The sequence below is a fragment of the Rhinolophus sinicus genome, linkage group LG05 (genome assembly GCF_036562045.2).
Source record: "Rhinolophus sinicus isolate RSC01 linkage group LG05, ASM3656204v1, whole genome shotgun sequence".
NCBI classification, from domain to species: Eukaryota; Metazoa; Chordata; class Mammalia; order Chiroptera; family Rhinolophidae; genus Rhinolophus; species Rhinolophus sinicus.
Window position 1 is genome coordinate 85,663,256 of NC_133755.1, and position 25,048 is coordinate 85,688,303.

General features: G+C 37.1%; 1 protein-coding gene across 1 annotated transcript in view; it reads left to right on the top strand.

The window, feature by feature from the left end:
- KIF6 (kinesin family member 6) overlaps positions 1-25,048 on the top strand; it is a 408,069-nt gene that overhangs the window by 75,574 nt on the left and 307,447 nt on the right. The window contains exons 4-5 of the mRNA XM_074332873.1: positions 4,292-4,439; positions 8,123-8,232. Coding sequence (XP_074188974.1) covers positions 4,292-4,439; positions 8,123-8,232 — 258 coding nt within the window. The remainder of the gene's footprint in view (positions 1-4,291; positions 4,440-8,122; positions 8,233-25,048) is intronic.

Sequence of the window (25,048 nt, forward strand, 5' to 3'; positions counted from 1 at the left end):
CAGATACATAATTTTCAAGCCTTTTCTTCCATTTTGTGAATTGTCTTTTCACTTTCTTGATGTGTCCTTTGAAACACAAAGATTTTTAATTTTGATTACATCCAGTTTATTTTTTTTTCCCCTTTGGCTGTTGTACTTTTAATGTTATATCTAAGGAACCATTGCAAAATCCAAGTTCATGAAGATTTACTCCTACATTTTCTTTTAATAGGTTTTTTTGTTGTGTTTTGTTTTTACTTTTAGCTATTGTGTTAGAATTATTATCCACTTTAAGTTAATTTTTTGTACATAGTATGAGGTAGAGGTCCTGCTTTATTCTTTTGCATGTATATATCCAATTGTATTAGCATCATTTGTTAAAAGGACTGTTATTTCCTTGATTGGATGATATTGGTACCCGTATCAAAAATCATAATGGTAAGGGTCTATTCTGGACTCTCAATTTTTCGCATTGATCCATACGTCTGTCCTTGTGCCATCATCCCACCCTCCTGATTAATTTAATTTTGTAGTAGGTTTTGAATTGGGAAATGTGAGTTCTCCCTTTTGTTCCTTTTCAGGATTGTTTTGGCTATTCTGGGTCCCTTGAATTCCCATATAAATTTTAGGAGAAGCTGGTCCATTTCTGCAAAGAAGCCAGCTCAGATTTTGATAAGGATTGTATGAGTATGTATATCACTTTTCTGTTCATTTTAACAACATTAAGTTTTGTACTCTGCAACCTTACTGAACTTGTTTCTTACTTCTCATAGTTCCATAGTGGATTCTTGGGGATTTCCTATATACAAGATCATGCCATCTGCAAATAGAGAATTCTATATCTGCAAAAATTATCTTTCAAAAATGATGGAGAAATTAAGATATTCCCAGATGAACAAAAAATGAGAGAATTTGTCACTAGCATACTAGCCAGTGCATTTACGCAAGAAAGTGAAAGAAAAAAACATCTATATTGGAAGGGAAGAAGTAACAGTATCAATGAACAATATGAAAACAAAATTAAAATGTAAATTTTAGGAGAAGCTTGTCAATTTCTGCAAAAAAAAAGATATTCAAACTAGTCTTTCTTTCAGCATTTTGAATATATTATTCCGTTGCCTTCTGCCTTTTCTGGTTCCTGAGGAGAATCTACTGTTGATCTGATTCAGGATTCCTCATATGTGATCAGTCACTTCTTTCTTGCTACTTTCAATATTTTCTTTGTCTTTATATAGTTTGATTATGATGTGTCTAGGTTTGGATATTTTTGAGTTTGTCCTACTTGGAATTTATTGAACTTCTTGGATATGTAGATTGATGTTTTTCATCTAATTTGGGAAGTTTTTGGCCATTATTTTTTTTTTAAATAGTCTCTTCCCTCTCTACCTGGGACTCCCATTTTGCATATGTTGGTCTCAAATCATTTCTGTTCCTCAGACTAGATATTGTCAATTGACCTATCTGGAAGTTCATTGATTCTTTCCTCTACCAACTCCAATTTGCTGTTGTGGTAAATTTTTTGTTTTGGTTATTTTACTTTTCAACTGTAGAATTTCCATTTGGTTCTTTTACAATTCCTATTTGTATTGATATTTTCTTTTCTAGGAGTCATCATTCTCATGATTTCCTTTAATTTTTTTAAACGTGCATTGCTTTTGTCCTTTGAACATATATATAATAGATAACTTAAACTTTTTATATAGTAAGCCAAAATCTGAGGTTCCTCAATGACTGTTTCTATTAAACATTTTATTTTCTTTGTATGGGAAATACTTTTCTGTTGCTTTGTTTCTCATAATTTGTTGTTGTTGTTGTTGTTGTTGTTGTTGTTGGAAAACTGGGCATTTTAAGTAGTGTGATATGACAGTTTTGGAAATCAGATTCCAGCCCTTCCCAGGGTTTGTTGTTGTTTGTTATTGTTGTTGCTGCTGCTGTTTGTTTGTTAAGTGAATTTTCTGGACTAACTCTGTAAAGTATGTATTCTTCAATGTATGCAGCTTCTGAAGTCCCTGCTCTGGTGACTTAGTGCTCAGCTAATGACTGGACAGAAATTTTTTAAAATGCCTTAAACAAATCAGTTTGCAGCGCTTTGATGAAGGGCTCTCTGGGTGTGCCGGGGACACTCCTTCGATGCTCTAGGAATGTATAGCTCTGCTTTAGGCTTCACTTCCTGCTTGTATAGAGCCTCGCAGCCAGAGGTGAGCTAGAAGGACCTTCTCAGTCTCTCCTGTGTGTGCAAAAAGCCTACATGTGTATGTGGCCTTCGAGACTCCCAGGAATATTTCATACCTTTCCAAAGCCTCTTCTAGACATTGCAGTTCACTGATTTCTATTGTTAGATTTATTCATCCTTTGTTTGCCTTCCTGGTATTGCAGCCTAAGGCAACTATGATATAAAACACTCACTATGATTTTTTTTCAAAAGGAAGAAAACCCCAACACCCTGGGGATAGGGCTGTTTGTACTGTTTGTAGTGATCTCGGAGTCTGTCAAACAAAGATGAGAACTGCGAGTGGGGCTGTTCCTGGGATCTTCCAGACAGGTCAGAGAAGTACAATTGTTTGGGCTTTTGGGGGTGCTCCAGGCATGTACTGCCCCCTCCAGTAGTTGCTAGTCTCCAGGTGTTTACAGTTACTGTGGTTGCAAAGCTGTTGTTTTTCAAGTCTAAAATGGAGCTGGGATGAAGGCATTGGGAATGGTCAAGTTAAAATACCGCAAAGCTCACTATTCTGACTGAGATTCAGCCATTTTCCTTGAGTGAGCCCGCTTTGGATTGCTGTGAGCCTTTGGATAATTTCCAGGGATCTGAAAAAGTTGATTTTGACAGTTTTCCTGCTGTTATCATTGTTCTTGTGGAGGAGTGAATTTGCAAAGGTCTTTAACCCACCATTGATCTTTCTTTATTTGTGTTAATATCTTCCTTTAGGACAAATGAGACTAGAAGTTGCCCAGTGTCCAATGGAGAGGGAGTAATTGGGATAAGGGGCTCTAGAGAAATGAAATCGGAGACAAGTTTTGCCCAATTTACATTAATTATTTATTACATTACAGGAATAAATAAGTAGCCATAGAATATATATAGGTGTTCTACATAACCTTTTTATTTTACGCAGCTTTCTATGAAGTTTTACCATCTGGTTTTCTATCCCACAACACATATGGGGAAAAAGGACGCACGCTAGAGGCATGTACACTAGGACACCTGGCAATGAGAAAGAAGATTTAAGTATAATAAGTAGACATAACAATCAGCAAGTGCCAATGTAGCACCCTACAGTACTCACTTTTCATAGGCTGTAGCTAAGTCAAGATGAAAACGCTAATTTGCGCTCTGTATTCTTTGTTTTCAACACACAGAATGCCTCATATATTTTAGAAAATTTTCTATAAAAAAAAACACGCAACAACATGGATGGACCTTGAGAGCATTATGTAACTGGATTAAGTCAGACAGGGACAATCAAATACTGTATGTTCTCACTTATATGTGAAATCTGAAAAACCCAACTCATGGTATTTCCATGAGTTAGACTAAAATGGTGGTTGCCAGGGGCTACGGGTAGGGAAAATTGGGAGATGTTGGTCAAAGGGTACACATTTCCAGTTACAAGATGAATAAGTGTACAACGTGGTGATTATAGTTGTTAGCAATACTGCATTATATATATGAAAGTTAAGGGAGTAGATCGTAAATGTTATCACCACAAAAGAAATGGTAATTATGTGAGGTGATGGATATGGTAACTAATACTATTGTGGTAATCATTTCACAATATATGTGCATATCAAATCATCACATTGGAAACCTCAAACTTGCATATGTTATAGATCAATTATTTCTGAGTAAAGATATAAAAAAGAAAAAAGACATGTAAAAACCAAGGAAAATTTAATAAGGTTTGTAAGAATATGTTAATATGGGTTCCTTAGTCGTGAGGAATGTACAATGCTGATGTAAAATATTAGCAGTAGGGGAAACTAAGGGCGGGGTGCACATGGACTCTCTGTACTGTATTTGCAACTTTTCTGTCCATGTAAAACCATTCTAAACTGAAAATTTTATCCTAGTTTTAAAATAAGGTAATTAAGGTGCCTGGACCCCATTGTAATCGCAGGTGCTTTTTCGAGAAAACCATCAATGCGCTGATGCTCCTGGATACAAGAGTAAATCTGCTATATACTCAACATGTATAAATATTTGTACTGGTGTCTTTTCAATAGTGGTGAATGTGGTCGCTGTCATAATATGAGCTATTCAGTACAAATACAGTTAGCCGTTTTGATACTAAAAGTGTGCCGTTCCTTTCTGCAGTGTCCTGGCAGGTTACAATGGTACCATCTTTGCATATGGGCAAACAGGCAGTGGTAAGACGTTCACCATCACCGGTGGGGCAGAGCGCTACAGTGACAGAGGCATTATCCCAAGGACACTGTCATACATCTTTGAGCAATTACAAAAGGTATGCAACTGTGAGTTCATTTTGTATTTGATATCCTCAGCAGAAATGTACTGTGGGCAAACAAATTATTGTGGCATTGTATTATACTGTATCTAAGTGAGGAAGCATTATTGTGTAATAACTCTGTCCTTTACATTTAAGAGAAGTTCGGGATTTTGCTGAAAAGGGGAAATTAAGAAGGTGCTTCTCATTAAAGGGCTGCTGTTTCAGCAAAGGCTCAAAGGCAGTTCCTTCTGATACAATGGAGGTTAAAAGAACACATAACATATCTTACCAACTAATATCTTACATTCCTCACTAAGAAACAGAAGAATGTCCTTTTGCCAAACAGACCTTTGTTTAGCTGCTAAAGCACTGAATAGGGTAAATATTGTGCTTCTTCCTTTATCACACTTTTGATAGAAGCGCAGAGGAATTTACCAGAGTGAAAATCCTATTGCAATTAATATTATTATAAAGTTGAATTCCCTGTCTATATTATATGCATCATTTATTGTGTGGCTCCAAGTGCCCGTTCCTTTATCCGTATTTAATACAACACATCACACAACTAACGATGTAGGTATCCTTATCCCCCTTTTATAGTTGGGAAAACTGAATCTCAGATTAAATAACTTTCTCTGGGTCCTTGTGTGTAACTGATCTGGAGTTCCATCCCAGGTCTGTGTGATGCCGAACTCTGTGCTTTTTACCACTACATGCATTGCCTCTGTGTCCCAGACTGGCTTTGTTTTGTTGGTTGTATTTAAACAAATTCTCTACAATGAGTCACTTCTCTGGGTTTCGGTTCTTCCCTCCATGAAAGCAGGAGTTGAATTGTACTAGAAGATCTCCAGCATCCCTGCTAGTTCCAACAATTGCTCGGTTGTACTAATTCTGTATAACAAATTTCCTAACTAGGTCAGTGTAACACTCATTCCAAAATTTGTCCACATTGCACAGCTGAAAAATGCAGACAGGTACTCAGATGTCCCCGGCTGATTGCTTTAGAGGGCCACGTGGAGCTCTCTAGAATTCTTAAAGGAAACATTTGACTTATGCAAAGTATTTGTTTCAAGATAAACTAAGGGCCAGTATATTACTGGGTCCTTAAGTGCCTGTGAGTGTGGTAGGAGCATGTTTTCAATGATTTTAAAAGAAGAAAAATTGAGTCCATCTATTTTAGAAATCACTGCTCATTATTTTTTAGTATTGTGAAGTTCAAACTTGTTTTGGGGCAGGAGAAAAGTCTGTCTGCAGCAAACATGTGTGTTACATTACAGTCTGGCAAGTCTAAACACTAAGGGTAATAAGGAAAGGTAGCTGGCCACATAGCTCGGTGAATTTTAAGTATGTGTTCCAATAAAAGCCCAGAAAATGCAGAAGCCAGAGGAGCCCAAGGCCTCGTCCCACTCATCTCAGGGCAGCGGGCCTGACATTTTCCTGACTTTTTATGATCTCTTCTAATTTCTGGAAGAAGAGAGTTTCTCCACTGCAGTTGGACATCCACGTTAGCTGTTCATGTTGCTTTTCTTTTCTTTTTATGTTCACATACTGAATTCTCCATCTGAAGGCTTTTAGAAATAATAAAAACAACAGCAATGATAAACAGCAGCAACAGCAACAATTTATTGGTGCCTATTACAGGCCACACATTTTTGGTAGGATTTTTTTAAATACAGAACCCTATTTCTCTTGCACAACAGCTCTGCAAGATAAGGGTTATTATCCTCATTCTTATGGTTAAACAACTGAGGATAAGGGTGCAAATGGCAGATCCAGTATTCAAACCCAGTTTTTTCTCTTACGCGAAGATGAGCTCAGAGCTGTGTGCTAAAACCTCAACCTGTAACCTATGGAATATTTCAGGTATGTTCAGATAAGTTTTAGAAATATGTTGTTTTAAACAGGATCTCAGGATCCTGTTTGCCATCGTCTTAATGTGCTCTGAGAATCTTCCAGAGAGGAGCAGTATACACGTGTTAACCATGGAACATTTTTTTCCATGAGTATTTGCAGGAATAGTTTAGGAAACACTGGACGAGACTAAAGGCCACACAAAGTCTGTCTAGTGTTTATACTCTTTGATACCTGCACTGAGCCAAACTTCCACCCAAAGGATTGTGTTGAAATGGTGCCTTTACTAAACCAGGAGACTAATGTAACTGATGGGTCACGTGCAGGTTAGCAGCCAGAGGCACCCACGTCAGTAAGGTTCCCAGCATTTAGTTGGGAGAAATTTTATTTGTAGAGGTTCAGTCCATGCTGTCACCTTCACAGACACCGAACATGAAATTTCAGCTGAAGCTTAAGCGTTTCACCATAGTTGTATGCTGGCTCCCAGTTGCATTAGTTGTTCATTGTTTCAATGAAAGGGTGGTATCTCTATTTGGATAGTTTGAGCCATTTCAGGAACAGAGAATCATATTAATTGTAAACTGAAGAACACGTAGGAATTCATTTTCCAGCTTCCTCATGATATTGGGGGTGCAAACTGAGGCCTGGCATGGTAGGGGCCCCTAGCTAGTAGGACTAGAATTCCAGCTTTGGAGTCTCAGGCCGCTGCTTTCTCCCCTGTCTCTGTGACTTGGTTCTCTCTCTCCTTGAATAACACCTGTTAAGTGGATTGTCTTGGATATGGATGAAAATCAATCAGGAAGGTCGTCTTAAGCAAATCCTCTCTGACTATCCACTCTGACAACCTACCAACCTTCTTGCCACAGACACAAATACATTCTTCTCTTATGAGAAGCAGGATGATATGTACAGAAGTGAAAGCATTTATATTTTGGGAGGAACAAGAAGAAGGTGCTGTCGATATTTTGTATTGAAAATTGAATTTGGAATTTTTTCAAGAGCTGAAAAAATTCCCTGTTTTATTCCACCCCAGTTGGGATGGGTCCTTTCTGTCGTTTCTCAGAACTGAAACTGGGACCAGTCCCCTTGACTTTTATCCTAATTTCATCGATGCCTGTGTCACTGCTTTTTGGCAGTGAGCCATAGAAAATACCTCTCTACTCAGTAGCTAAATATCCCTGAATTGCCACTTGGGCCAGGATAAATACCCAACAAGTCTTTATCCTGGTATAGGCCAGGAACTGGTCATGTCCATTCTTACAGTTACCCAGTTGATTTAAACTATGTCTGTCCCCTGGAATTCACTTTCCATTATGTAGTTATTGTCTGTCATCTGTTTGTATCATTAGAAAATTTGAATATTAAAAAGTTAAAAAAGAATTATGATCAAAGATGGAAACTCTTTGCTACTGAAGTTTTTAAACCAAAGTAACACTTTCATGTTTGTTTGGTGCTTTTTTTTAATGAATAGACTCTTCATAGAATGTAAGGTTTTCTCAGTAACTTTTTTTTTTGGTCTGAAAGTGAAACATAGTGTTACACAGTTCTGCAACCAAGTCAGCTCATTGTACGTGTATATTGACTTTTATGTATAACATGGAACCAATACAGAATAACAGACTAACATTGCTTGTAATCATGGGTATTAGCTATTGAAAAAAAAAGGCTTCATGCATATGGTTACTGGCAACTTGAAAGTGTCACGAACTGAAAATGTAAACCATACAAAGTGAAAGAGAAAAGGAGAGAAATTGTGAGGAAACTACCGGGATAAGTGTGCTCATCTTCCTCTAAACTGAATCGTTATTTATAGCCATTAAATAATGTCTTTCCCCTTTTCCAATCAGGACACCAGCAAAATATACACAACGCACATTTCCTACTTGGAAATCTACAATGAATGTGGTTATGATCTGTTGGATCCAAGGCATGAAGCGTCCAGTTTGGAAGATTTGCCGTGAGTAGCGAAACAACAAAGAATGGGGGGAAAATTGCTTTCAGATGTTCCCTTCAATTGTTTTCTTTGAAACTTTGCATGTTTCTGGTCTCCATTGTAATTAACAAATGCTGGTTAACAGAATCTTTTCGTAATATAATGGATATCTGTTCAGTAGTGATAGAAACTGAAATTGCTTAAAACTTGTTTCTTGGGGAAATCTCTTTTGGAGTTGGTACAAGACAGTGCAGAGAATGTTCTTGGAGATTGGGTGCTGAGAGCACTGATGGGATATGACAGTACTACTTTATTCTTGCCACATGAAACCCTTTTACTCCTCTAATTGTGGCCTTTCTCTGAAGAAGGTATTCAAATTAGGGCTCAGCAGCAATAAGAGAATCTGAAAGAGGGAAAATAAAACTTTAGGTTTTTCCCCCAAATCCTTCCCTGCTATTATTAAGACTAACAGTGACAATCATTTGGTCAAGATTGGCCCTGATTGTTTTGTGACCGAACTATAAATAGTCTTCAGAGTTATCTAATAATGGAATAAGTTACCCTGCCAGCATTTATATAACATTACTCACTGCTTGTTTGAATGTCTGCCTGAATTAGTCATATGTTAATTGGTAGCAATTCATATACTTTGTCCAGACATCTTCATATATCAGAAGATGCTAGACCCAAGAAAACATTTTAATACTCTACTTACTAAATATTCTAAAACTATTAAAAGTATATATCAATCCTCCACCAAAAAGAACAACAACCAATTGTTTACTTTGTAAAGGAAATAAGGAGAAATAATAAAGAAAATAAGTTATATTCTTTACACCACCTTTATATGCATTCTTCTAGGAATGTTGAATGAATGTTTTTACATATCATCTCTTTTATACTTACAATATTCATTAGAGGAAGTTAGGAAAGGGGATTATTATTGATACTCTAAGTATTTGTATAACAGTTAAGAGAAAAGAAAACGTACTGACTTTGTAGAAGAACTTGGCCTTAAAGAAACTGTTGGAATTACATTCATAAAAGTAAAACTTTCCTCAGGAAGGCTAGGAACCAACATTAAAGACATGAAGGTGTGGGCGGAAAGTCCGGTGCTGAGGAGCCATGTGAAGTAAAAGCCGAGAGGCCAATAGAAGGCAGCTTTTGAGGGACTTACACAACAGGCTTTGTTGTGAAATTGATCTCCATTCCGACAGGTGTCTTAACTAGTTTTCTAGCTCCATTTGGACCTGTGTAGCTTGAGGCGAAATCTTGCTTAAAGTTGCCATTAACAAGTCCCATCTACACTGAAGAACTCGAAGCCTGCTTAACAATAATCCAGAAATGAAGGGGCTCGGTTATGAAGAACATGAAGGAGGGATAAATCTGAGAGAGACGCAAAAATAAATAAATAAATAAGGACAAAATTGATTAAGCTCAGTACCTTGAGTTGATTTTATTTGTAAAGAAGGCGAATCATAGTAAATCGGTGCTTTCCTCATTTTACTGATTGAGAAGAGTAAGCCCAGAAGGTATGACTTGCCCAGGGTTTCACAACTGATCGACTAATGGTAGCGCAAGGATTAAAAAATCTGAAACTCTCACTTTCATGACAAAGCAGCAGAAATAGCTTCAAGATTTTACTATGGGTCATAGAGAATTAAGGCGTGGTTGACGTGAAACGGAGATCTCCATGAGAAAATTGGACTGGGTGGTGGTAAGTTTCACACGTACAACGTTGCTGTCTGAGAACGCTGTGCTAGGTGTTTACATTTACAATAAATTCCTCAGAAGTAGGAAGTATGCCTTATTTGAGTTGGCAGTCTCTCTACTACCTAGGCCAAAGGAAGTCCTTAATATTTTTTTAAACTATCTGTGGAAGGAAAACTATGAAGTCGACTTTTCAAAGATGAGAGTATAATGGGAAACCAGCATAAGGTCTATGAATCTGAGTCTAGCTGACATCATTTGGCGCAGCCTAACTATGTGTCCCTTCCTTGTTTCAGGGAAGAACAAGGAATGAGAAAAGTCCATTGAACTCTAAGAGAGGTAGTGAAATGCAGACGAAAGAGCACTTGGTTAGAAGTCAGGAAATTTGGGTCTAGTCCCAACCCTGCAATGTTAGATAACTTCTTTTACTTTCCTGGGTTTCCCTTTGTCTGTAAAATGTGGGCACTGGATTATATAACATGTAATAACCTTCCAACCTCCGATGTCTAGAGTTCAAAGATTGGTGACCTCACAGGATAGGACTTATTTGGTGGCTCTTCTCCCCTTCAAAACAAATTAGAAATGTTTTAGGTATTTTCTATTGTCCTCTTAGAAAAGAGCCTGAAGTCTCTTCTTAAGAGCAAGGACAATACCTTAATTCACTTTATGCCTTTGCATGCCCCAGCATGCCAGCATTTAGTAATGGTTCCTTTTTTTTCTTTTTTTTTATTAGTTTCAGGTGCACAAAACAATGTAATAGTTAGACATTTATCATTTATATCCCTCACACAGTGATAACCCCCCTCCCCGCATCCACTATCCCTCTGACATCGCACACAGCCATTGCATTTCCACTGTCTCTATTCCTAATGCTGTACTTTGCTTCTTGTAACCATATATATATATATAATTGTAGTTGACGTTCATTATTGTTCAGCTTCAGCTTCATGTGTACAGTGCAGTGGTCAGGCATCTACATCATCCCTGAGGTGGTCTCCCAAATGGGACAAGTGTCCATCGAATACCCTACAAAATCTTTACAACATTATTGATTACATTCCCCAAATTGACTTTCATTTCCCCATGGCCATCTTGTGGTTACTGACTGCTTTCTAATCCCCCCACCTTCCCCCTAGTCCCCCCGCCCCTTAACGTTGGTCAGATCGTCTCTATAGATGGGGCTAGTTTTCTAACTTAAACTCCTGCTCTTTCTCTAGCTGCCTTGTCTTCCTGTTGGAGAAGGAGCTCACTGACTCAAGTCAGAAGTGACCCCAGTTAGAAGACAGGTGTTTTCAATGAACACACACACACACACACACGGTCTGGAAGATGTTCTTATTCTTACATTTTGGATTGTAGTTACATGACAAAAATCGCACTAAAATAAAAGTCATTAAGAAAGAAGATTCCCGTATCCCAGACCTATTGACTTCAAATATATTCAATAGTCTAATTAAAAGTCCAGAAAAACTCAAGAATTGCATAGTATTTTGGTGTGGGGATAATGTGATTTGACTGGTATTGAGTCTGTCAGTTTTCTGGGGATCTTAGAGGGTTTGCCTTTCGCTAAGATTATACAGTAATTCTTTATCATGGAATGTGAGTTTTGCTGTACCAGGTTCGGACTGACACTAGGCCCTCTGATTCTGATTTCACACTCTTGAACTGGAACAAGCTCTAACTCTGAAGTCTTATCTGTCTGGTTGATTGGTTTCATTGTTGTGTCATGAATGTCCCAAACACTCTGAATACCATCTAAAAATAGAAGGCAAAATGTCTGTTGACCTTGGTTCCCTCTTGCAGTCATCCATTTGAAGGACAATGGTAATATACACATATAATCCCTTCCATATTATTATACTTGGCTTAACCATGTAAAATCAAATTCAAGGTCATTTTCATATTGCACAATAACTGCCATCCTTGCCACTGAGTGACAGAGCTCCCCGCAAATCCCTGCTGGATGCTCTTGTCACATGCATTTCACCTGTTCTGTTTCTTTTCCTCTTACATTCTAATAAGTTCTACCTCTCTGTCAGTTGCAGTAGCATTTGCCTATAGATGTCCTAAGAACTTTCTATCTATGATGTCGGGGTACCAGACTAACGTCAATTGCTTCTTGCAAATGTTGCTACTCATTTGGTTATGAGTTTTGAGATACAATACCAAAAGTATGATATATGAAAGAAAAAATAGATAAGTTGAACTTCATTAAAAGTAAAAACTTCTGCCTTGCAAAAAACTCTGTTAAGAGAATGAAAACAACAAGCCAGAGACTGAGAGAAAATATTTACCAAGCGAGTATCTAATGATGGACTTGTATGCAAAATATACGAAGAAATTGTAAAACTTAACAATAAGACAACAACCCAATTAAGAAATGAGCAAAAGATCAAACAGACACCTCAACAAAGAAGATATACAGGTGACAAATAAGCATATAAAAAGATCATCAACATCATCTTTCATTAGGGAGTTGCTCATTAAAATGAAAATATACCACAACACACCTATTAGAATGACTAGAATCCAAAACACTGGCAAATCCAATGCCAGCAGAAATGTAGAACAAGGACTCTCATTCATTGCTGTTCAGAGTACAAAATGCTACAGCCACTTTGGAAGACAATTTCTAGGTTCTTACAAACCAAACATAGTCTTGCCATATGATCTAGCAATCATGTTCCTAGGTATTTAACCCAATGAGTTGAAAACTTAACATTAGAATTATAAATAACAGCAAAAAGTCAGTGGTTGCCAGTAGTTGAGGAGGGAAGGTGTAGAGGGATGAATAGGTGAAACACAGGGGATATTTTGGGGCAGTGAAACTATTCTATATGATACTGTAATGATGGATACATAACTTTATGCATTTGTCAAAACCGATAGTTTTTGTTTTCCTAGCAAATCTATCAGACATTGAAAAAAAAAAAAAATGGCCAGTGGTACCCTCTATTTCCTTGTCATAAAATCCTATTAGTCTTGGAAAATGTGTTTGCTTTCTGGCACAGATGTCCTAGACTGACCTATATTTTTGTTGCCCCCACATGGAATCAGCCTTTCTCTAAGAAACCTTGGTGTGTGTTTTTTTTCAACTTATTTAAATTAAAATAAACAACAACAGTTCACCCATTCCTCCCACCCCCACCTCGGGCAACTACCAATCTGTTCTCTGTATCTATGAGAATTTACAACACAGAGAGTAAACCCAATGTAAACTATGGACCTTTAATTAATAAAACAGTAACCAAAAGGAATGAATTATTGATACACTTAACAACTTGGATGAATTTCCAAGGAATTATGCTAAGTGAAAAAAAGCCAATCTTAAAAGGTTATATGCTGTGTGATTTCATTTATGTAATATTCTTTCAATGGCAAAATTTTAGAAATAGATAACATTAGTGGTTTAAGAAGTTAGGGAGGGACATGGGAATGGTTGGTTATACAGGCCAACGAGGGATCCTTGGGGTGACGGATGATTCTGTATCGTGACGGTGGCTGTAGATACACAGAAGTACCCACCGTGTGACTATATTACATAGTACTAACCGCGCGTGCACATACACGTGACTACAAGCAAAACTGGGACATCGGAATAGAGCAATAGATCGTATCAATACCAATGTCCTGGTTGTGATATTTTAATGCAGTTTTATAAGATGTTCCCCTTGGGAAGAACTGAGATGGGGCACATGGGATCTCTCTGCATTATTTCTCACAGCTGCAAGTGAACTGATAATTATCACAAAGTAAAAAGTTTAATTAAAAGTAATTGGCTGAAAACTCCAATTCAAAAATCTTTATGCACTCCTATGTTTATTGCAGCACTATACACAATAGCCAAGACTTGGAAACAACCGAAATGCCGATCAGTAGATGACTGGATTAAGAAACAGTGGTACATTTATAGAATGGAGTATTACGCAGCCATAAAAAAGAAAGAAATCTTACCATTTGCAACAACATGGATGGACCTAGAGAACATTATGCTAAGTGAAATAAGTCAGACAGAGAAAGACAAATACCATATGATCTCACTTATATGCGGAATCTAAAGAAAAGAATAAGTGAATGAACTAATCAGAAACAGTTTTGGAGACATAGAGGAAAAACTGAGGGTTGCTAGATGGGTAGGAGGGTGGGGATAAGGGGGAAGGTGAGGGGATTAGAAAATAGTCAGTAAACTTCAGCATCTAGTATTGAAATCTTAGTTGTGTTTTTTAAATGATTTGTCATTAAAGGGGGAAAAAAGTTGACAGATGTTAATTTTAATTCACAGCATTTTTAATACTTATGAGATACAAAACACTGCTGAGTGCTGCAGGAGTTACACACCCAAAAAATAAATAAATAAAAGAAAAAGATTAATGCACAGCCTCTGCCCTCATGGCTTACACTAGTCATGTGGAATCATTCAGTCAATAAACATTTATTGAGATCCAACTCTGTTTCTCACACTGTGCTAGGCACTGAGTTTATGAATATAGTCCGTGCTTTCCTGGAACTCACAGAGTGGGTAAAACTAGTACAAAATAGCATAAGGTGGAATATGAAAAAACATCACAAGAGAGGCACAAAGAATGGCAAGTGCTTAAAGGAGAATGAAATCACGTCAGGTCACGAGATCAGGAAGAGATTCATAGAGAGGATGACACATGAAATCACCCCTGAGGGGAGGAGCAGGGTTGGGGCAGTGGAATGTGGCATTGATGTGGAAACAAGGGTAGGAAAGTTGAAAAGTGTCATAAGGGAGTGTAGATAAGAACATTCAGACTGGAAAGACATGAATGCAAGGATTTGGCCAGCAAGGTGTAGCCCTTGAATATTTATTTAAGGACATAGTAGGATTGCAACTCCTTTTTAGGAAGAAAAACCAGTCAGCAGTGTGTAGGCCTGGAATGAAATAGATGGGAGTAAGAGAGACCCCGCAAAGGTATTAGAGCCGTGGTGTAAAAAGGAGGGGCAAAATTGGAAAACATTATAATCCAGTTGCTTAAAATTAAACTATATATAAGAATCTCCTGGGATGGTTGTTAAAATGTAGATTCTTGGCCTTGACCTCCAGAAAATTCAAATGTGTTTGAATAAGCTTCCCCCGTGATCCTATTGCAGGTGTTTTGTCTTAATCCCTCTCCTCATTCACTCAGGGAAAGTTCTTTTTAGAGACACCAGGAATATCTCTCCAGGAAGATGGGCACCTGTTGCGTGCTAGTCCTTTTGCTAGGGAGCTCACATACCCTATCTCGTTTAAGGAAGTAGGTATCATCCTCCATGTTTTATACACGACTCAACTGAGGCTCACATTGATTGTGTGATATTTCCCCAAGATTCCATGTCTCCTAAAAGATAGACCAGAATATCAACCTCAGTCCATCAAACACCAGAGCTGGGAGTGCTGGTGCGCTTCTCAGGGACGTCTGTGTTGTATCCTGGCATTCCATCTGAGCTGTGAGCAGATCATAGTTTTCTGGGCTTCTTCAGGCCTCTGGAGCCTCTTGTGTGAGCCGAAGCTTGGAGTTCGTTTCAGCTCTCTCTGCTGTGTGTCAGCCACTCTGCAAGGCCCTGAGAGTACCCGTTCCTGACCTCCAAAGGCTCTTGTCTAACAGAACAGACTCGTAAACTGATCATTTTAATCTTACACAGTAAGTGATAAGAGGCTCTGGGTTCTCTAAGGGCACGGGAAGGACACTGATTTCAACCTGGGAGTTCAGAGCTAGCTGGAGAAACACTCTGACATATTACAGTTTCCAACCTCAGCTGGGCCCTTAGCCTGCTAAGCAATGTCTTCATGTGCCCAGTCCTTTTCTCCCCATTTCTCAAAGTAATTATATCAGATGTCTGGCTCTTTAGTCAAGTACTACCTGCCCCAATTCTCTTCGAAGCCAATTGTATCTTTACCTCAGAGAGAATGTGGAAGCTGTGAAATATGAATTCCTTCAACTTCCTGCCTCCCACCCCATTCCCACTCACCTACTTTCCTCTAGTCTCATGAAATGGTGCATTTGAAAGCCAGTCTTTCCACTTATGCTCCGGACCTTTCTTGCACCAGCCCCAAACCTGCTTTGTTGCTCCTATACATTTTATGATTAAAATTTTTGAAATTAATTCCTTTAGCTAAAGGACACATCCTTTAGTTCTTATTCCTACCTATTGCATTACACTTTTCATTTGTGTTATTTGTCTGACCCCAACATTTCTGGCCCCACTGAGCATTGGAAGAGATTCCTGGGCCCGTAAACATAGATCTCAAAGATAAAACTAACTCCAGTCTTTTCTTCAACTGAGTCAATTACTGACATAACTGAGAGGCCACCTCTTTAAAAGCTGGGAGTGCTGTCCTACAAGATGACCTGAGCAAGTGACCAGTGATGATAAGGCACACTCCATGTCCACCATGGATTGGCCAGAGATTATGTTCCAATGACCATGGCAAAGGCAATAGAGAGCCTTTCCAGCCTAAAAATGACACACTTCTACCCAAAGCCTGTCCCACTAGAGTAATAAATAGTAAGACAGGAGCTAACATCCACTACTCTGAATGGTCAATGGAAAGAAATCACTCAATATCAGAAATGTCTTAGATAGAAGGTTGTCTTAGTTAGCTTGGCTACCACAACAAAATGCCATAGACTGGGTAGCTTAAACAACAGACGCTTATTTCTCACAGTTCTGGGAAGTCCAACATCAAGGTGCTAGCAGGTTTGGTTCCTGGTGACAGCTCTCTTCCTGGCTTGCAGATGGCAACCTTCTTGCTGTATCCTCCATCTCTGAGAGAAAGAGCTCTGGTCTCTCTTTCTCTTCTTGTAAGGACACTAATCCCGTCATGGGGGCCCCACCCTCATGACCTCAGCTTAACCTAATTATCTTCCAAAGGTCCTACCTCCAAATACCATTGGGGGTTAGGGCTTCAACCTAGGAGTTTTGGGGGGACATAAACATTCAGTCCAAAACAGGTGTTAGCTTTCACCAACAATGCCTAATATGTGATATGTAGAAGAATGGGAAGAAACAGCTACAGTATTTTCACTCATACCTCTGGAATATAAAATTATATCTGTGATATACAGGGTTTTTAGTCACATAAGATTAATTAATGACAGGAGAAACATTGTCACCTTAGTCACAATTCCATTTTCCTCATGCTTTGTAAACAAGCAAATGCATGCAATTTATTTTCCTTAGATTAAGAGGTGAAATGAACTTTTAACATTATGTATTGGTATGGATTTGACTTATTGTCTAGTTAGTCTTCATAAGTGCCTCACAAATTATTTGCCTTATTCTGATACTACATCATTTTTGCAATCTGTTCTCAATTTTGAGTATATGAAGCAAAATCGTAGGATTACCTAAGAGTTTTGAATAATTTAGGTTTGCTTGGTCACTTTATTCTGTCCTTTAGGAGAATACACAGAGTTTGGAAGTACATCTAACTATTACAGCTCAACTAGTAGAGGAAAAATAATTATTACAACCTTCTAGGAGCATCAACATCATATGTACGAAGCATTTACTATTATATTGCAAGAATCTCAGCTCTTTGGGGGACATTATAAAGAGTTTAAACAGTATTCTATCTTTAATCAACTTACCATTTAGTTGTAAAATGTAACATGCATGTGAAACACCTCAAGAAACTTCTGCAAAATACAACTATTCTCAACTGCCCAGCTAATAATGTATGTACAAGCACAAAAAGGCATACAAATGATTTAGAGCTGCAGTAATCTCATGAGCGGAGCCCACTCCCGTACTTTCACACCAACTTCTGCTCCCATGACCCTCAATGATTTCTTGATTTGACTGGCCTATGCCAAGGCCAAAGTTCTGACTGAGCTAAGAGCTGGCTCTGCTGCCAATGAGGGAGCAGTCCTGAGCCAGCTAGAGAGAGGCCATATAGGGAAGAGCCTTTAGAATGAAATCTAGGTGGGTGAGGGGGGAAAGTTCCATTAGATGTCAAGATGGAGCAGGTGATAAGGGTCACGGGTAGCGTATTAATCTCCCTGCTCTGAAACCTCCATAGCAGTTAGTCTATGCATTGTTTAGCCAATTATAATTGACCTTGTGTTTTCAGACTGAGTCCTGGCATAGTTGGAGACATTTTACAAAATACAAGTTAGTTATTATGAAACAGAGATCAGACGGATGCCATTCAGTCTGGCCGACCACCTGTTATTTTTCAGTACATATCTACCTCCATCTAAATGCAAGCCCTAGGAATAACCCAGTTAGAAGAAATAATGGCAAAGTAGATGTCTTTTACAACAGCAAAATAAGGTGAAATACTGAGGAAACATTCAGGGACTCTGTGAAGACAGTAGTACTTTTTTTGGTAACAAATAAAAGAGACTTGAAGATAAATGGAAAGCTATTAATCTGGTTCTGAATGACAAGTGTGAGTGCCTTGATGGGGTCAGTTCTTCCCATGTTAATGCAGAGGTTTAATGAAGTTCCCAGCGAAATCTTAAAGACTTACAAAAGCATTGATATGATTCCAGTGTTTATCTGAAAGGATAAACGGCCAAGAAGAGCAAAAAAATGTTTGAAAAATAGAGAACTGAGGGAGGACTGGTGATACCATATACTTAAATTAAGTAAAAACTCTAATTATGAAATTGTGTTATACCTCTTCAAAACTAGACGGATGAAGAAGGAAGACTAGATAGACCAGAATCAGATCTTATGCCATGTTATAATTTCATTTAGAGGGTAGAGTTTTCAGTCAGTGGTATTGAACATTTTTTGTTAGTGAATTAACTAACAGCCGCGTGTAACAGCAGCCCAACTTACAGCAGCTTAACCAACTAGTCAGTCCCTTTCCCACCTACTGCCCTACACACACGGTAGGATTCTGGAGGTTGGAGCCAGGCCTGCTGTGGAAGCTCCAGGATGCCATCTGGGCTCTTAGGGTTCTGCTTGGCCATTCTTGGAAGGTGGCTTTATATGCAAAATGTCTGTCCTACCTTCACTATCACATCCACATTCCCAGAAGGAAAACGAGGAAAGAAAAAGGCACGTGTTGGTTGGTACTTATCACTGACCAGAATTATATCACATGGCTAGCCCTAGTTGCAAGGGAGTCTGGGAGGTCTAATATGTTAAAGTAATTCCCTGAGCAAAATGAGAGTGTAACAGGGAAGGACAGATGGCATACAGGCAACCTGCACTGTGAGCCACACAGTTATTTAGGGGAAAAACCCATGTAGATTCTTCATTTCCTTTCCTGTACCTGTATCCTGAAATAGTAGAAGAAAATGTATTATCATTAATATATAATGTTATATATTAATGATACTATAATAACATGAATGCATTTATAGTTTTACCACAGATCTACAAATATGTATAAGAAAATTACCTTAAGGAAAATTACCTTAAGGAAAAAAGAAAAAGAAATATATTGACATATCATTGTGTTTGTGATGGGACTGTTCTTTTAAAAAAAAAAAAATTCTAATTTTAAAAAATTTCAAACTTTTTCACAAGAAGCACATATTATTTTTATAGTTGGAAAACTAATAAACATTATGTCAAATGAAAATAAATAATAGTAAATAAACTCAAAACTTATAAAATGCAATAGCATAAACTTAGAAATATATAAAGCTATTTACCTGGCAGAAGAAATGCTATGGTTTTCCCGAATTACAAATCCATTGCCTCTAGATCTATTTCCATGATTTCCTCAAATGTGGAAAACTTGACTACATAATTTGTGGTACTAGAATTATAAAATGTGAATAAAAAAACAAGTATTAGTGAAAATGGGAGGGAAAATATTTTGTTTGGGGAAAAAAAAAGTTGGTAGCTCTGAAGAAGTTAAAGTTTAGTGTATGTCTCCATAATTACTATATGGAATTAGGCCGAACGAGACATTTTATTAAATGACAGTTTATTTGTGCTCTTGGAGCACTGGAAGGAATGTGATATGGCTGAATGTAATTGGAAATTAGCAAAGGCTTCAAGTGTAACAAGAGGATAACAAGAATAGTTTTTAATGCCTAAACTATTCACTATTGGAAAATCATGGTGACTGTATAGGCAATAGTTAACTGTCCGATAAGCCATGGTTGTATACATTAGATTTGGGAGCCATTTGTATGTTGGTGGTTGCAAAGTGATACTGTTTTACTGTTTGGGGATGGGGAAAGTTTGGTTAGTTTAATATAATACAGGATGATCTTATCAAGTTACCAGCAATTCAAAATTTTATGTTTGGATAAAATTTTGGAAAAAAGAATAAAAATGAAACAATGTTTCATATGTATACATATACATATATATGTGTGTGTATATATATATGTATATAAAATCTTAGTGAAATAATTAAATAATAGAAACCAATGAATAAATAAATATAACCATTTGGTGTAGAAAGTGTTGGTTTTCTACACATTAACTGCACCTAATAAGGTTCTGTCTTTGCCTATCATGGATAATTCTCATTTTGGTTTTGCATTTCCATAGCAACGGCCAACAGCTTCCAGTACTCTGTCTTGAGTGTTTTTGGTGATGGCTGTTTTCATAGCATATGACAGTATAAGCACAGTTAGAAGCAGAAGCTTCTTGAAAGTATGAAGATGTTTCCACATCGACACCAGGCATCCTTGAGTCTTGTAGGATACACTACATTAAATGACTTAATCCCTTGCTCATTTCAAGTTTGCTCCTTTTCAGACAGGGAATAAATCTTATCCATATGTTTTTAGAGCCGTTTTAGGTTCACAAAAAAATTATAGGAAGATACAGAGATTTCTGAAAAACCTCCTGCCCTCACAAGTGCATAGCCTCCCCCACTGTCAACATCACTCAGCAGAATGATACATTTGTTACCAAGAATGAACCTACTTTAGATAACTCTGGGTGGCGAATACACAATGTGAGATATAGATAATATATTACAGAATTGTACACCTGAAATCTATGTAACTTTACTAACAATTGTCGCCCCAATAAAGAAAAACAACAACAACAACTTAACCTTACCTGACAAAATCTTAAAAAAAAAAAAAAAAAAGATGCCCAAATCACACAAAGTCTATAGCTCTCACATTAAGTTTCATTCTTGGTTTTATACATTCTATGGGTTTGGACAAATGTATCACGGCATATATGGATCATGGTAATATCATCCAGAGTATTCTAAAATTCCTCTGTGCTCTGCCTAGCATCCCTTCCCGTTACCTCCACCCCTAGCAACTGCTGATCGTTTTACTGTCTCCATTGTTTTGCCTTTTCCAGAATGTCATACAGTTGGGATCATACAGTAGGTAGCCTTTTCAACCTGGCTTATCTCACTTATAATATGCATTTAAGATTCCTCTATGTTTTATCATGGCTTAGTAGCTCTTTTTTTTTTTTTAGTGTTGAGTAATGTTCCATTCTCTGGATGTACTGAGTTTATTTACCCATTCACCTGCTGAAGGAGATCTTGGTTGCTTCCAAATTTGGTAATTATGAATAAAGCTGCTAGAAATATCCATGTGCAGGTTTTTGTATGAACAGTTTTCATTCCCTTTAGGTAAATACCGAGGAACACAATTGCTGGATAATATGGTCAGAGTATGTTTAGTTTTGTAAGAAGTAGCCAAACTGTCCTCCAAAGTGGCTGCACATTTTCACTTCCCACCAGCAATGAATGAATGGGAGAGAATTCCTGTTGCTTCACAACCTCACCAGCATTTGGGGTTGTCAGTGTTCCAGCTTTTGGCCATTTTAGTAGGTGTGTAGTGGTGTCTTGTTTTAACTTGCAGATCTTTGATGACATGTGATGTGTAGCATCTTTTCATATGCTTATTTGCCATCTGTATATCTTTTTTGGCAGGGTGTCTGTTCAGATGTTTTGCTTATTTCTTAATTGGATTGTTTTCTTATTGTTGAGTTTTAAGAGTTCTTTGTATACTTTGAATAACAGTCTTTTATCAGACGTGTCTTTTTGCAAATGTTTTCTCCCAGTCTGTGGCTTATTTCCTAACTTTCTTAATATTATCTTTTCCTGAACCAAAGTTTTTAATTTTAATGAAATCTAGCTTATCAATTATTTATTTCGTGGATCATTTCTTTGGTGTTGTGTCTAAAAAGGCATCACCAACACACAATGGGATTTATAGATGATGTAATACAGAATTGTACACCTGAAATCTATGTAATTTTACTAACAATTGTCACCCCAATAAATTTAATAAAATAAAATTTTAAAAAAATATGATAATAAAAAGGCATCACCATACTCAAGATCATCTAAGTTTTCTCCTATGTTATCCTCTAGGATTTTTATAGTTTTGCACTTTACATTTAGGTCTGTGATCCATTTTGAGTTCATTTTTGTGAAAAGTGTGAGGTCTGTGTCTAGATTCATCTATTTGTATGGGGATGTCCGGTTATTTTAGCACCATTTGTTGAAGAGACTGTCTTTGCTTCCTTGTATTGCCTTTGCTCCATTGTGAAAGCTCAGCTGACTACATTTATGTGGGTCTATTTCTGGGCTCTCTATGCTGTTCCATTGATCTGTGTAAGTCTTGAAGTCAGGTAGAGTCAGTCCTCCAATTTTGTTCTTCTTCAATATTGTGTTTGCTATTCTTCATCTTTTGCCTCTCCATGTAAACTCTAGAACCACTTTGTTGATATCCACAAAATAAGTTGCTGGGATTTTGACTGGGATTGCACTGAATCTATATATCAAGACAGATACCGTGTTTCCCCGAAAATAAGACCTAGCCAGACCATCAGCTCTAATGTGTCTTTTGGATCAAAAATTAATATAAGACCTGGTATTATATTATGTTATTTTATATTGTGTTATTATATTATACCCAGTCTTATAGTAAAATAAGACCGGGTCTTATATTAATTTTTGCTCCAAAAGATGCATTAGCACTGATTGTCCAGCTAGGTCTTATTTTCGGAAAACATGGTATTATATAAGACCTGGTATTATTATATTATATTATATTTATCATTTATATTATATTATATTACATTATATTATATTATATTTATTATATTAGACCCAGTCATATGTTATATTAAAATAAGACCGGGTCTTATATTAATTTTTGCTCCAAAAGATACATTAGAGCTGATGGTCCGGCGAGGTCTTATTTTCGGGGAAACATGGTATATAGATCTGGGAAGAAATGACAACTGGACAACATTGAACCTTCCTATCCACAAACATGGAATATTTTTTCATTTATTTAGTTCTTTGATGTCTTTCATCAATTTTGTAGTTTTCTTCATACAGAATTTAGCCTATTTTGTTAGCTGTATACCTAAGTATTTCACATTTGGGGTGCTAATGTAAATCGTATTTTATTTTTTTATTTCAATTGCCACCTGGTCATTGCTGGTACATAGGAAAGCAGTTGACTTTTGTATATGAACGTTGTATTCTTCAGTATTGCTATAATCAGTAGTTCCAGGAGTTGTTTTTTTCCCCAGTTCTTTTGGATTTTCTACAGAGATGATCATGGCATCTGTGAACAAAGACAGTTTTGTTTCTTCCTTCCCAATTTATGTACCTTGTATTTCCTTTTCTTGTGTTATTGCATTAGCAAATGCAAGGTTAGAAAGCAGTGGTGAGAGGGCATGTCCTTGCCTTCTACTTGGGAATGCTTAGTGGGAATGCTTCGAGTTTTCCACTATTTAGTATGACAGTAGCTGTAGGGTTTTTGTAGTCGTCTTTGTGAAGTTAAGAGGGTTCCCCTCTATTCCTAGTTTATGGAAAGTTTTTTTTCTTTTTTACTGTGACATGAATTGCTTTTAATGTGTTGTGCTGTTTATTGAGAGTTTTTAGCATGAGCGGGTATTAGATTTTGTCAAATGCTTTTTCTGCATCTATTGATATGATCATGTAATTTTTTTCTTTTTCAGTCTGTTGATGTGATTAATTAATTCATTTTTGAATTTTGAACCAGCTTTGTGTACCTGGAATAAATTCCACTTGGTCATAGTGTATAATTCGTTTTATGCATTGTTGGATTCAATTTGCCAATATTTTGTTGAGGATTTTTGGATCTATGTTCATGAAAGATATTGGTCTATAGTTTTCTTTTCTTGTAATGTTTTTGTCTAGTTTGGGTATTAAGGTAATGCTGGCCTCATATTATGAGTTAGGAAGCATTCCTTTTGCTTCTATCCTCTGAAAGAGATTGTAGAGAATTGGTACAATTTTTCCTTAAATATTTGCTAGACAACCTGATGTTTTTAGTGGGTTAAATTAAAGAACTTAAATTCTAAATTGTCATGTGATTGACTATATTCTTCATCATCAGTAAAAAGATACAATGTTAGATAAAACTAGAATTAAAAAATATAATTTTCAAATTACTAGAAAGAGTTTCCAAAATATCTCAATAGTGGTCAGATAGAAAAAAATGCCATTACTTTTAGCATATTTTGTCTAGGTTAAGACCAGTAGAAAAATGTCTTGTAGCTTCAGAAAACTTTCTCAAATGATATGTTTCAACTATTTATATTTCATAACAGAGGAAATCTCTTAGGTTTTTAATCAGCCTAAAGAAAAATCTACCTTGAAACTGTTTAAATGCAGGAAGGAAGGCTCCCCTTACATATGTCTCCTAAAAATTTACATTTCCCTTTTCCCCCAAATATTCATTATAGAGAACTTCTGCAGAATGTGTGTTGGAGTGGGAAAAAGGAGAGATTGAAAATCGCTGGATATTCTCTTTATCGAAATAAGTGGTGGAACTGTGTTTACAACGTATGAAACATGTCTAATTATTTAGAAGAAACTGGTGGTCCCTGTCCCGTTTTCATGAGACCTGCCTGCCATTGATATTGCTCTAAGTCAAGCGGCAGACAGGGCTATATCTCTGGTCTGTATGGCACCTACCTTCATGTGAATTATTAAAAGGCACCCCTGCCATTTGTTACAATATTGTTGTCTTTATTAGGAGACACTTTACTGCCCTGTGACAGACATTTGTCCTAATAAATATACAAACATGTGATGTGAATTGCACCCCCTCGGATATGGTGTTATTGCATAGTCCATTGCCTGCGCAATCACATGGGGCATTTGCAAGTAAAAGAAAACAAATAGAAATCACCATGGCCACATTTGTCTATAATGTGAAGATGAGAAACCAGATTCATTGCAGTAACT